General features: G+C 41.2%; 1 protein-coding gene across 7 annotated transcripts in view; it reads left to right on the top strand.

The window, feature by feature from the left end:
• The window catches only part of LOC111862400 (vacuolar protein sorting-associated protein 8 homolog), an 83,003-nt gene that overhangs the window by 49,379 nt on the left and 18,342 nt on the right, over nucleotides 1-15,282 (top strand). For 3 of the 7 annotated variants that reach the window (XR_004512794.1, XR_002842424.2, XR_002842425.2), the window contains exons 18-21: nucleotides 382-670; nucleotides 4,786-4,920; nucleotides 5,510-5,705; nucleotides 12,031-13,867. Coding sequence is in view for 3 of the 7 variants with exons in the window: in XM_033750650.1 (XP_033606541.1) it covers nucleotides 382-670; nucleotides 4,786-4,920; nucleotides 5,510-5,705; nucleotides 12,031-12,259 (849 nt within the window). In the remaining 4 variants the exon portion in view is untranslated. Of the gene's footprint in view, nucleotides 1-381; nucleotides 671-4,785; nucleotides 4,921-5,509; nucleotides 5,706-12,030; nucleotides 15,071-15,282 lie in introns of those variants that run through there. The other 4 variants (XM_033750651.1, XM_023847752.2, XR_004512795.1 and 1 more) reach the window with 3 other exon arrangements.

Here is a 15,282-nt window from a genome sequence, read left to right as displayed (position 1 = left end):
CAGTATAATAACTAGTCTGCAGGCTGGACGACCAGGGAATTGGGATTGATTCCCAGTCAGGGCAGAGAGCTTTCCCTTTCCCATTGGTTTAGATGAGCTGTAGGGCTTGCTAAACATCCTGTCCAGTAGGACTCAGGGGAAAACATTTGGGCTATAGAACTAGCCACTCACCTGCATCCAGTGCTGAATGTTGAGAATGGCTGTAATGACTAGTGTACGTATTGGCAACACTGTAGAGTAATTGTTGTAGTGTCTTTGGGCAGTCTCTTTTGTATTTGTGGATGCATATTACTAATTGAGCCAGTGTAGGAAGCAGAAAAGTTGCATCTGTATATGTATCAGAAGACATGCCATGAGTATTCAGTAAGAAACTCTGTACAGATCACCAAGAGGTTCTCTCAAGTTGAAGCCACAGCATTTCTTCTGGAGAAGACTGGAGACTTCCAGGGTGCACTGAGCCTTATGATGGAGAAGGTGACTGGACTCCTAGCTGAAGGAGTTGCTGAAAACATCGACACAGATGAGCTGCGCAGTTTGTTCAATAAGTGTGTTGGCCTGTGTCAGCGCGGCTCTGCCATGTTAGATGAAAAGTCACGTGAAGCTCTCTGGTTTCCTCTGCTAGAAACTTTAATGCGCCCACAAAGGAGGGAGAAACCTGTAAGTTTATCAGGTAAGTGATATATGCGTCATGAGATGTCATTTAATTTGTCCAAATAATATATACTTCTTCAGGAGTTTTATGTCTTTACTGATGTAACCCTTCCACTGAACAAACTGTTAATAAACTCCTGCCAGTGGACCTTGCCATGATATACACAGAAGTGCCAGAAGTCATGGGATAGGTACCTAGTATCATGTAGGACCCCCTCTAGCCCGGTGAAGTGCAGCAACTCGACGTGGCATCGATTCCACAAGTGGATGGAAGACCTCTGGAGAGATGTTGAGCCACGCCATCTGGATAGCTGACCACAGCTTCCTGGTATTTGTAGGTGCAGGATTTTGGGTGCGAATGGACCTCTCCACCACGTCCCATAAATGCTCAATTGGGTTCATGTCGGGCGAATGTGGTGGCCACACCATTTGTCGGAACTCTCCAGAATGCTCCTCAAACCAATTCTGGACAACTCTGGCCCAATGACACGGTGCATTGTCCTGCTGGAATATCCCATCTTTGTTGGCGGGGGGGTACATGAAGTCCATGAAGGACTGCAGATGGTCACCAAGCAGTGTAACGTAGCGGTCACTGGTCAATGACGTGTGTAGGTGGACAAACAGACACAACTCATGCCACGTGAACACACCCCGCACCAGTATGGAACTACCACCAGCCCGCACGGTGCCTTGTTGACAACTGGGGTCCATGGCCTCCTGAGGTCTGAGCCACACCCGAAACCTACCATCCGCCCGAAACAACTGGTACCGTGACTCATCGGACCACACCACATATTGCCAATCCTCCAGGGTCCAATTAGCGACGTCACAAGTCCAGGTGAGGCGCTGTGTCCGATGTCGTGGTGTTAACAAAGGCACTCTGGTCAGTCTTGTGCTCCCATATCCCATGGAAGCTAAAGAACACTGCACTGACCTGCTGGATATGCATCTGGTACCTCCTGCATTGAATGTGGATGTGATTTCAGCCATTGTCTCTTGTCACCACAGACAATTCTAGCTAGACGCCGCTGGTCATGATCATTAAGCGCCCGTGGTTGTCCACTGCACTGTCCACGGTGGGTGGAAATGCCTTCCACAAGGTATTCCCAGTACACCCGTGACACCGTGGATCGAGGAATGTTGAATGACCTCACAACTTCGGAAATTGAATGTCCCATCCGCCTGGCACACACTATCATGCCCCGTTCAAACTCCGATAATTCATGTAAGTTTCTTCCGATAATTCATATTGGCTTGCCACGAGCAGACTGGCTGTGTTCAACCTGACTCACGAGAGAACACCTCACAACTGATGCTACTCTGGGCATTCCCAAGCCGTCAAGGGATGGTGGCGCCACTTAAAAATAAATTTACATACTGCTATCCCATGACTTTTGGCACTTGAGTATAGTTCACTCCACTTCATGATGTATTTCCATGAGATTATCTTTGCATTAGAGGAAGAGTATTTTCTTCTTCACACAATCTTTCCCTTTTGGTTTCTTGCCAACTCTTTCCTCTCTCAGTGTGTTCCAGTACTTGCCTGAAAAATCTTGTTCTTGGTTGTCTTGTAAAATAATTTTAATGCCCATCTTGGCATATTCATTTTTATTGCTAAACCACCATAATTGTTTCCCTTCAGACTGCATTAACAGATCTTGAATGCAGTGGATTTAAGTTTTTCCATCATTTAACATTCATTTTCGGTGATCCCAGTCAGTAATCTCCATGTTAAATTTCCCTCAGTTTATTGTGCAAGTCTGCAGTAGGCTAAAGAAATCTTGAGTGGGTGTTTCAATGTACCAGCTTCTTCAAAAATTTATTATATACTTCTGTCCCTTCATGTTTCTGTCTTGCTGCTACCCAAAAATTTTGTTTCTCTTGCTTGGCTCTTGCTTCTGTTTCCCTTTGTTGGGTGAGTGCTACAGCATTAAATGTTGGAATTGGTTTAAAATATGCTTACAGATTCTTATTTTGCATTGTTTTGGTATCTCTCTATTCCATAATATTTTATTCATGATTTTATAAAATTCAAAACACTTTTATATTCCTCTGTTGATCTCTCAATCAGGTTTCCCATTATAATCAGAAGTTTCAGAAATTTTATGGAACATTGAAGTTGAGGGCAGTTCTGTTTGTGTTTGAGATCTAACAGCTAACTGCACTGACTACATAAAAATATGTTCTGCTAATTTCACTAGTTTCTGTGATCACCTGCACAGTTCTTACCTCCTGACTTGGTATACACGTTCAGGCACCTCTGCCATGCATGGAAATATTGCTTAAATCATTTTCTGAAAAGCCATTTGATTCTGTCATCACATTACTCCAAATGTCATATGGATTTAAAATGAGATCCTTTCAAGGAGATTTCTAGTTTTTGGAAATGTGTGAATGTCACATGAGGTCCAGTCAATCAGTCATGGAGGACATTCCAACAATGGTGTTTAGACACTGAAGACGCCGTTCGTATTGTTAATTGGTTTATTTAACAACCTACAGATCATAACTACAATTATTTATAACACTGTTGCGGGGTTTCACACTTTATAACCCTATTCGCAATAATCTGTTCACTCTGCGGGGTTTCACGCTTTATAACCCTATTCGCAATAATCTGTTTACTCTGTCTTCAGTAGTCTACACGTATTCACAGTACGGGAGCTATGTAAGTGTCCCTGTATCACGTACTCCCAATTACACACGTCCGGTTCTTCTTCCGTGACGGCTGCCATATTCCAACTTAACTCATAGGCTGCTGCCTTGAGAACTTGTTCACTGCTGACTGGAGAACTGTCTTCGGCTGCTGATACACTTTAAGTCTCCGGGGACGGCTACACATTCAACTCAACTTGCAGGCAGTGCAGCTCTCGTATAGAGTCGCAGCACCTACCTGTTACGCAATGAGTATCACTGTTACCTCTTACCCGTGTCACAGCTGCGTTGCGTGTTATGTCACCATGCGGAGGGGGGTAGGCGGAGTGCTGGAAATCACATGGTGACAATTCTTGCACAACAACCATCTTATAGGGATGGAAATGAAGATGTTCGTGAAGAATTCAGCGCATTGAACGATTGGATATGTCTAGGGCGACTGCATGTTTGCGAGCGGAGCGTCTTGCAGATTTCAAAATTGACTGTTGAACTGCCTCCACATTTTCTGGCATTGTAACAGTCCGTTGTCACCCTGATGATTTTTTTCACCACGCTCCTGGTTGTCCTAAAGTTCTCTACCCACAAAACAATTGATTTCCGGTGGGGAACCGGACCTCTGGGCTTAATTCTGAAGTGAGTGAACGCACATTGCACCGCCACATAGGAATGGTTGTTCGAAAAATAGGCTTCGACAGCAAACGAACGCTGCTCACCCACCTCATGTTTCCTACTGAGGGGTATTAGACAGAAACTTCCGCGACTGCTGCGTTCGCTGAGCCTATCTCCACTTTTCTGCGACCTACCCTCCCTTCACAATGCATCTTCACAAAACGGAAGTTTCTGTGCCCCACCCTTTTGTAGAAAAATATGGAACTTTAAGCAGTCAAATTAATTAATCACTGCAACAGGATGTTGAAATATAATAATAATAATAATAATACTGAAGAAACAAATTCAAAGTGGATAATTCCTCTCAAAACAGGGTAGCAGAACAGCAACACTTTCATCTTTAATTCTAACATTCGTCCAATCTCTGACCTCCAGCACTCTGAAGTTTCCATTTAAGATTTTGGCATTTTGTATCATGTTGCTGCTGGAAGACCCAGAAGGTCAGGTTCTTCAGCTGTAACATCTGAACAAATATCTTTTTCCATGCAAGATTTGAGGTTCTCACAACAGTGACCATGAAGAATACCATCTTCTTGTCCCCACATTCTTTGCTTGATTAGTTCCATTTTGACACTGACTCAGAGTCAATCTCACTTTCTTTCTGTTGACTGTCTGCTCTTCCACTGTCTTCCAGATGGTCATTTGATGGCCCTTTCTCACCACATCAGTAAATTTTCCCACATTTTGATTGGTTCTAGAAGTTATGAAGGTCCAGGTGAATCATGTATATCGTCTTGAAGTGACTGACTGAGCACAAGACCTGTGTTCTGTTTAGATTGTAGTAATGTTTATGTGTTTGTTGACTGGCAGAGCTGAAGGAGCTGACACAGCAGTTGCTCACATCAATGAGTGGTTATGTATCATTGCCTGCAGTGATTCAGGTCATACTCATGGACCCAGCTTACAAGGGAGGGAAGTTCGGTGACATTAGAGAGCTCATGATGGGTGAGTTGGTCTAAAATATCACAGTCTTTAACAGCGCTTGAGACCTGTTGTAGTTCGATATGTAAATTGTATAGTGCTTACCAGAGTAAGATACCAGGTGTTGATGATATTAATGCAGTTTGTTAATGAGGACAAAGTATTTTGCACTCTCTTTGATCTGCAAGTAAAGAAGTTAAGAAATGTGTGTAGCAGAATGATTCTGGCACAGGTGCTCTCTTTTGTTTAACTGGCTTGTTAACTGTAACACTTACAGGAGAGACATATTGAGCATAAAATGTGTGTTCTCATTTTGTCAGCAGCTTTAATTTGAAACGGTATTTAGTGTGTTATATATACTTGTAGGTCTGGATGTAATATGTCTCTTTGTCTGGCATATTGCAACGAAAATTGAATGTAATAACAGATTTTAGTAAACTTGTCAGCGCCAGAGTTCGTGAAAGTGTATTCAGTAATTCTCTAGTTTGCTATATGTGACAGACATGGTGAAACAGGTGCACTTTTTAGCTTTTCATTACAGATGTGATAATATTTAAACATTGCTTTATTTAATTATAATCACTTAGTATTTCTTTTATTGTTACTCTGATAGGTATGCTAAGCAACTCTTGCTATGAGGAGACCCTTCTGCAGGCAACTGCCCATTTGTTAAGCACTGATCTGCATCATCGCTTGGCAAAACTGTTGGCAGCATCAAACCAGGGAATTTCACCCTGCAGCCTTACCTGTGCCGTATGTCAAAACTTTCTGCATGTCCTTAAGGATGATGATCGAAGTATTGTTTTTAGGTACTACTTTAATATTTTTAATAAGTTTAAAGAGGGAAGATATTTGTTGTTGGCATAGATTACCTGTAACTTAACAATTGACTATGAGGATTGGGGATCTCATTGCAGTGAATATTGAGATTATTCTTCTGAGATACTACGCTACATAGTATGGTATATAGGTACCAATCTTCCGGGGGAACTCGCTGCCTCTATTTTCTGCTCTGAAGATTGAGGTAGGTAGCAGAGTCCTCCAAAATGTTCGTATCTTATTTACTACAGTACATAATGTCACATCTCAGAAGACCATAAACTTAATGTTGTGATATATATATACTGAAAGCTGAAGCATGTTGCTACACATTGGTGCAATAAATTTATTTCCATGACAACAGTGATGTCATACAACAAAGAAGCAACTTTGGGAAACGATGTTTCCTGTCAGTCTGCCACAACTCCCATGTCAAGCAGTAACAAAGCAACTGCAAGAAGAGGTGTTTTCTCTTGGATCTGCCCTGAGGCTACGTGTGGAGAATCAAAACACAAAGTCAGTCAAGTGGAAGTCAAGCTTAGAGGCAGGCAGTCTGAACTTGAGAAGGTCCTGGGCCTTGGTGAGAAGGCCAATGGCAGAGCAGTACAGTCCTGAGACAGCTGTTAGGGGGAATGTTTCGTGAGTCATGTATGGGTGTGAGGAATATCCCTTGTTAGAAGATTGTGACCAGGCAACACATGGTTGAGAGGTGAGATAGGCTTCAGCCAGCGAGGACAGAAGCCGCCGAACACAAGCTGAGGAAGCTACAGTGTTGAAAGTCATTACCAGAGAAATGATGACGATACAGTAGAGTGAGAATGCTTAGTGGGTGCCACAATGATCTGTAAAGTGTGTAGATGTGTGAAACTGATATAGTAAATTGTAGTTATGAGTTTCAGGAGTCCAGTATATCCACTTACCAATCTAAACCCCATCCGTAGCCAACTCAATCTCATGACAGTATTATAAATACAGAGTTTCTTTTCTGTACATGTTTTTATTTTAGGTTTGTGGCACTGGAGTGGTATCATTTTAACCCCATACCTTGTGGACGCCTACAGTGTGCATTAGAAAGTTTTCACTGTGAAAGAGTGATGCAGAAGTGAGACTTCTGTAGTCTCAGTGCAGAGCATGTTCTGTATAGTGTGTGCTATACATAAAGCACCAACAAAAGATACTGGCTAGCATTAACTGATGTCACCAGACATCGTGTGAACTGCACTCCCATGTTCCCAGGCTACACTGAACTCAGTATAATCAGGCAGATAGTGAAGTGGCCTGATGGTGTGGCAGCTATTTCAGAAACATAGACTGTAGTGGATAGTTGCTGACCACATGTAACTAAAGTGTGGAGGTAACACAAGAGCTTATGTTTTCAGGAATGTACATTTATGCCCACACACCACCTTCCCCTCTTCACCACTCACCCAATGCTGACACCTCACAGTAGTTAAGCTGTGTAGTCTGCTGATGTTGGATGCTCTGCCTCCTGTGCAAACCTGATGTGGTGGATGCAGCCTGGCAGACATCACTGTGGAGTCCTAAGACATGCTTGTGAGCTGTAGCACAATGAGAAAAATTTACCAGTCTCACTTATCAGCATATCCTTACAAGATACAGTTATCAGTTCTCTTAACTGACTTCAGCAAACACAGACACCCTAGGTTCTACAACAGATTGTCTGTCTTTCTTGAGAATGAAGCGGACATTTTAAAGAAAATATTGTTGCATGATGAAAGCTGTTTTCATTTAGGAAGTTATATAAACAAACAGATTGTTTGTTGCTGTCATTACAAAGTCACCGTCACTGACAATCCCTACATCCCCCTCAAGTTACAGTGTGGTGTGCAGTCTTCAGTATTGACATGTTCACATCTGTGTTTGTTGAAGACACAGTCAGCTCTCAGGCCCACCTTTGTGTCCTGCTGACTGACTATGTTCCTTTTCTCATGAGTTACAGAGGTGATCTCAATAAGGCCTGGTACCAGCAAGATGGAATGAAGCCCTCGTACAGCCAGTATTATACTGGGCTTGTTGCAGGGAACATCCAGAAATATAATCCTCTCAAACAGATTTTCTCATGTTCTTGGTGGATTTTTGAGTGGCCACCTTTGTCATCCGATTTAAACCCAGGTTATTTTTCATATTAGAATATCTCGAGGGTAAAGTCTTCAGCACTGATGCCAGCACTACTGATTATTTGAAGGAGTCAGTAGAGTAAGAGATGAACTCAGACCAAATAAAAACACTGCATATGTACTACAAAATTCCATCATGCAACTTATGTGCGTCGTGTCAAAAGAGAAGACAAATGAAACACATTTCACACTGAAGACTACAGATTTTCATTTTATGACAAAATGAAATGGTTCAATGAAAACCACTCTGTACATCTAATACTGTGAATGCTGTTTAAATCTGTAATGGATGAATCTGAACTGGGCATTTGCAAGAATGACCTTTTCTGTTTGAGATGAGAACTTGGAGGAATTTTGAGAACTGAGATGAGAACGAGAATTTTCTCTAGTAGACCAGTTTTTTCACTGTAATCACATTTTGTAACATGAACCTCTTCTTCATAGTACCATATTTACTTGAACCAAAGGTCACTTTGAATGCAAGTTGACCATGCACTATGAAACATGTCTGCACAGAAAATGAATGTTGTGAATTTATTTCATAATCTTAGTACAGACTTACAAAAGAAAATAAGTACTGGAAGTTGTGCTATACATGAAGTTCATGGAGTAAGTTTCCTTCCATGTTCACCTTCACCAGTCTTGCGATGTTTGCCATTCTTACTGTTTGTTTAAGCTTCAGTTTGTTCACAATTCCCATCGTTTGTATCACTCCCACCACCAACATTCCCAGCATTGTCCTCATCCTTCCTTCCTTTCATTGCATTGGCTATACAGCACTTGTTATATTATTTGACCATCAGTACTGGAGAGATTTGTTGCTATAGTCTTGCTTAACCAGCACAGCAGTTCTATACTGGATCTGTCTGTTTTGCCAGTGGTGTCAGAACATGGTCTCCTACCAGGAGCCATCTGGAATACAGTTGTTACAAATGATCCTTCAAGAAGCTTAGTCAGTAGAACATGCAGTTATGAGGTCATTTCTGCATATGTGATCGCAGGATATCACTGATTTGGCATCCGGTGTTAAATGACCTTTAAGTGCATCCAGCACAAACATTTCCCATTTCCTCAACAGTGTGCTTTGTCTTCCTCTAACAGGTCCCCCCACAGTTCATGTAGTCATCCCCGTGTGTTGCTGCACCTTAGGCATAGTCTGTCAATCCAGTGTCACATATGGTGGTAGTTTTGTTTTGTCTGCCAACGAACCATTCACACCTGTGAATATCGTTAGATTTTTATGTATATACTCCTGTTCTTTTCCTGTAAGATTTGTTCTCTTTTGCAAACTATTCAACCAACTCATCCTTTTAGTGGACTTTCTTATTCCCTGAGTAACCCAACCTTTCTTTTGTTGTTTACTCTGGTTAAATTATTTTAAGGGGAAAACCACATCAAAGTAATAATGGAAAGTATCCATAAAAACCTTAAATTTCCCATTTACATCGGATTCTAAAAACACATCTTGCCGCGATTCTATGTTTAAAATATATTGCCGTTCTTCCATGCCTCCTTCACTAAACATTCTCCTCCTAACTTTTAATGGTCTCCTTACAAAATTCTCAATACATAGAGATAATACTTGAGCATAATGATATGAGAAACCTAGATCCATTACTATTGATGGTTTTGTATAATTACTATTATTTATAATGATTACATCAATCAATGATTTAGTATTCTTTGTAGCTCTAGTCGGAACCTCCATTGTATTTACCAAATTATATACATTCAAAAGATTTTTTAGTTAATTTAATTTTACACTCTCCTGCAAAAAATTCATATTCCAGTCCCCACATAAGATCAACTGTTTTCCTTTCATACTTAATTTTTTAATCACTAGTTCCTTAAAATTTCCATCAGGTGATCTATATATACAAATTACAATAATTTTGTAACCCAACAATTCTGTCACCGCCATTTCAAAGTTGTTTCCCTCATGCATATCTTGGAAATAATTAACTTCTTTTGTTCCTAAACCTCTTCTTACATAAATGCATGCTCCTCCACGGCCACTTGTTACCCTACTGAATGAGTTTTGCTAATTTAAATTGTGTAAAGTTCATGTAGTATATTTGCTGCTCTTTTTGCCAGTGTTCTGTAAAACATGATACATCTACATAGCTCAGCTCAGTCTGCAGTACAACATCTAGTTCTAACACTTTACTTTTAAAACTTTGGACTTTTTGATGAAGAACCTTAATTCTATTTACACTCCCTTTAAACTGCTTGTTGTCCATAAAAATCATCTCTGATTGTCACTGGTTGTTTATGACATCTTCCTGATGATCGAACTTGTATTTCCTTAATCTCTATAGTATCCTTCCTTTCTTCCCTTTCTCCACTTTTTCCTGTGAATGTATCCTTCCATGTCAGGGTGATAGGTTTATCCTTTATTCTTGTGACAATTCTTTTAACAGCCTCTGATATTTTTCTCACCATCTTCTCCTTTCCCGATGTATTCATATGCAGTCCGTGATGAGTGAAGTACTCTCGATTTATATCCACATCTAAAATTTCTGTATTGTAAATCTTATTCATCTTCTGCAGTTTCCTATTAAACCTTTTTACTTCATTATTAACACAAGATAACACACTCAAGTCATGTCTGTGGGGCTTCCATTATCACAATATTCGTATGACTGTTTTGCTTCACAAACTTTACCATTTGATTGAGGCCCTTTTTTGTTGCATTTTTAGCTATATCATATGTTCCTCCCCAAACCACAATCACATATTTCTTTGTAAGCTTACTAATTTCTTTTGTTGCCATTTTCGTAATAATCTCTAAACCGGTCCCTGGTTTAACAAACCCTATGGCCTCAAACGATTTTCCAGACTTTTCTTTTAGCTCTGTTCCACAACCTCTGGCATGGCTGTCTCCAATAACGACCACCTTATGTCCCTTTATTATCGAAACGCCTTTCTGTCTATTCTCTATTGGCCTTGAGTTCATTCGCCCTTACTCTTTAAAATGATCTACCGACTCTTTGAGGTTAGAAAGTTTCGAAAAGCGATTTACACACTTTGGTAATGCCTGTGTTTGGTTTGCTTCTATCTTGCAGGCACATTTCCCATATCCTTTTCTTACTCTTGTCCATTCACTTACATTTTCTTTATTCATTTCAAAATTTTTCTCTTGATATACCTTCGGCCGGTTAGTGATTTCACACTCAGCCCATCCTCCATAGTTACCACTTTCTTGAAGCATTTTAATAATTTCTCTTACTGAACTAAGTTCTAATAACACCTTCTTAAGTTCCACTTTTAACCCTTCACAACACTTACAGCTTCTTTCACTTTCCACCTCAATACTACAGTAAAGATTTCTGGTATCAGATACACCTTCCACTTCACTGTTCACATTGCCTCCAAGTGTGATGGTAACTTTTTGCAAGGTGAAATTCCTCACTGTAAATTCAACACCATTTATCAGCCTGTGCTGCATTTAAAAATATCTGCTGCTTGTTGAGTTAAATGATGTTGCTTGTACCTAAAATTCCATTCTGTCTTTGAATATGTACATATGATTTTGCATAGAATCAGCATTAAGTTCCTCTGTCTCTTGTTTATGTTTTCAGATGTTTGCCACAGAAGACATTTTCTTGTTTGCTTCACAATTTTTTTTTTGTTTGTTCTGCATGTTTTATAACAAAAATCTTAGAAGTATGAATCATAACTGGAACACCCAATTATTTTGACACATTCCTTTCATACTCACACTAGTTTTCTGACATGCCAACTTTTTACAGTGAGGGCACTTGTGTTAGTGTAGAACCTCACGACACTGTACGTTAATGAATTACTGGTTTCCTTTCGTACCTGTAAAGGCATCTTTGGCACCTTCATGGCTTCTCACTTTGAAACATATTTCTATCTCACTCTTCTACACTGCAGGCTTTGTCATGGACCTGCTAAAAGCCTAAAATTAAGAACTTCTAGTGTGTGCATGTGCATGCATGTGAGGAGACTCATTTTCCATTCAGGTGAATATGATACCCGTCCTTTTCAACATCAGATTCCAGTGCACAATGCAAAAGCAGTTTCCAGAAAAATATAAATATCCGGGACTGAAAAATTAAGATTGAACTGGAGATCGAGAAGTTGACTTCTTGAGTCTCTCAGAAGTGTGAGGCTGTTCTGAACCTCAGAATTCAGTTCATGTTTACTCTTTCAGGTGTGGCCATGCATATCATGCAAGTTGCCTGGAGGAACCGTGGCAGTGTTGCCACTGTTCCACTGCAAGCCCCATCACTGCTGCCTGCCCCCCAGTAATGCCACAGCCTGTTATATCGCCAACCAGAGCTGCACCTACCTCGCTGGCCTCCCAGGGTCTTCTTCAGAGTCAGGACTTTGGTCTTAGATTGGCACCTCCACCACCTCCAGACCTGGAGGGAGTATTCTAGTCGGCAAGTGGTTCAGTAGGTTTTTGGATCAAGATGTGGTGCTATACTGCTGAATAAGGCTGATGTGAGGCAGTTGGGTGTGACGTGCAATATTGTTCTGCTGAACAGGGCCAGTGTCAGCCAACCTATGTGACACTGTGGTGCTGTACTCGTGAACAGGGCTGGTGTGAGCCAGATGGATGTGACATGATACTGTTCTGCTGAACAGGGCCAGTGTCAGCCAACCTATGTGACACTGTGGTGCTGTACTCGTGAACAGGGCTGGTGTGAGCCAGATGGATGTGACATGATACTGTTCTGCTGAACAGGGCCAGTGTCAACCAACCTATGTGACTGGTGCTGTACTGGTGAACAGGGCTGGTGTGAGCCAGATGGGTGTGACATGATACTGTTCTGCTGAACAGGGCAAGTGTCAGTCAACCTATGTGACTCTGGTGCTGTACTGCTGAACAAGACTGGTGTGAGCCAGTTGGGTGTGACATGCGATATTGTTCTGTTGAACAGGGCCAGTGTCAGCCATCCTATGTGACACTGTGTTGCTGTACTGCTGAACAGTACTGGTGTCAGTTAATCTGATGTGATGTTGTGGTGCTGTAGTGCTGAACAGTGATTGTGTCAAGTCAATATGATGTGGCAGTGTGGTGCTGTACTGCTGAACAGTGCTGCTATTAGCAGGTTCGGTTTGACATTTGATCCTGTTCTGCTGAACAGAGCCAGTGTTAGTCAATCTGTGTGACATGGTGCTATACTTCTGAACAGTACTGGCGTCAGTCAGTGTGATGTGACAATATAGTGCTGTTCTGCTGAACAGGGCTGGTGTCAGACAGTCTAATGTGTCATGGTGCTGTACTGCTGAACAGTATTGGTGTCAGTCAATGTAATGTGACATTACAGTGCTGTTCTGCTGAACAGGCTGGTGTCCATCAGTTGGATGCACAAACATAAGACTATTAAGGGAAATAGCTTGTCTGAAATTCCAAATTTGGTATTTTTATTTAGCAGAAGGTACACTGTTAAAGAAACTTTCTTTTTACAATATGAATGATTATGCTTACCATAATATGAATATAAACAATATAGAAAATAAGGTAAAGGTCAAAATATGGAACTAAAACCAGTTTTGTTATTACATATTAAAATATCAGGTGCTTATGTAAACGTGAGATGGTTACATAGGATAGGAGAGACATGTGCTTATGAAGCAGACAGACCAAACATTTAATATTTTGCCCATGGTATTAATGTTCCTCATATAATAATTTGTTATGTGTTGTTTCTTAAGTTTAGGAATATTTATTTTTTAGTTTTAGCATGTGTTACAGAGTGTATCTCAAGTCACAGTATTTGGCAGCTACATCATAGTGTGGGTGAGTGTGAGCAACAGGCCAGCATAGAACTTTCCCATGGATAGGACACATTGGCAATAAAGACACTGCATGTGTTTCAGGTGATCTGCACTGAATATGCAGTAGCTTGGCTGAATGTGCCAGAAAGATGTAACAAGATGAGGGTTCATTGAATTGCTGCATGAGAGTCCAACCTTGAATGTTACAGAACGAGATGAGCATGAGACAGATGCAAGGAGTTGTGTGTTCTGGTTGTCATTAGGTAGGTGAAACATTTGCAGGAGAAGTCAGAATTTCCTTTGTTATTGCCGCACATATCCTCAAAGATGCTTTGCACCTGCTGACACATTGTGCAGTGACTGCAAGAGGATCAAAGGCCAACTCATCAGTGCAGTATACAGTGTTTTGAGTTTCTCTTAAAGCTCGCTGCAAGTGGCAGAATCTGTTGTTTCTTGTAAAATCCCCAAAGCAAATGATCTGCCATGCAGGAGTCACCATCACTGCAAAAACTGCAGAGATGTGGCAGGTATACTGAAAGAGTGTGTGATGTTGGAAGTCTTACAATTGGCAGGGCATTCCACGTATTTAGTTTGGTTTATTGCTGAGGTGTGTGAAGCAATGCTGCTTCACCTCCCACTTCCCATCTCAGTCTCAGACCATCCATGCATGAAGGACAGTTGAAGGGCTTTTCTTCAATGAGCCTGCCAACTCTCAAGATTGTGCTGGAGCAGGTTCTGTGTTAAACAGTTGCATGAACACTAACAGAAGGGTGTAGCTGCTGAAAGCAACTGCATCTGATAGCTTCATGGTACTTTAGGATTTGAGATGTGGCCCCAGTTCCAGAACTTTGTGATGCTACATGTACTTATTAGAGGAAGCCCGGTACAGTAAATACATGTGATGTACAGTAGAAGCTGGAAGAGGAGCAGTCAACAGTGCAGAAGAAGAAGTCATAAAATAGTCTAATATTCAGAGTTTTCCTAGAAGTATGACCATCTGCCCTGTAAGGCCAAAAATTTGTTAAAAACAATCTGCACAGTCTTCCCTCCTGCTACTTTTGGGTTAAGTTGGTTAGGCAGAGGAGTGGGAGCAGCACTGGGGTGAAAACCTTACAGGTGATGGAGGCATGAAACTGTAAACTGGTGGCCATGGTTGTGCAACTAAGTAGACTGCATCAGTTGACCAGTAAAATTGCGCAGTACCTCTCCAACCCTGTCTATAAAAAGATGGAAAATGTTCTTCTGGTTAAATTTTCATTAGGAAAGATAGATTTGGTGATGATAACAGAATAGTGCACAGTGGGACTGTGGAACTATGTGACAAAATGTAGTTCTGCTTCATTTCTGTTCCAGACTTTCCCTCCACAAAATGAAATGTTGAATATACTACTATGTCCAAAAAGTATCCAACAAAGTTCTGTATCTGGGTGGTTACAATACCTAATACCCTTCAAAGCAGGCTCCTTGTGACTCCACACACTTAGCCCAGCGGTCCTTCATCGCTGGAAGTAATTCTGGAAGGCTTCTTTTGGAATGGTGTGCAGCTGCGCCATCAAATTCTATATGATCTCCTTGCGGCTATCAAAACGGGAGCCTTTCAGCGGTGTCTTCAATCTTGGGAACAGCCAGATATCACAAGGAGCCATGTCAGGAGAGTAGGGAGCCTGACAAATCTGCG

This window comes from Cryptotermes secundus, unplaced genomic scaffold (genome assembly GCF_002891405.2).
Source record: "Cryptotermes secundus unplaced genomic scaffold, Csec_1.0 scaffold715, whole genome shotgun sequence".
Taxonomy (NCBI): domain Eukaryota; kingdom Metazoa; phylum Arthropoda; class Insecta; order Blattodea; family Kalotermitidae; genus Cryptotermes; species Cryptotermes secundus.
The sequence above is the reverse complement of the archived record's forward strand: the minus strand, read 5'-3'. Positions and strand labels throughout refer to the sequence as shown.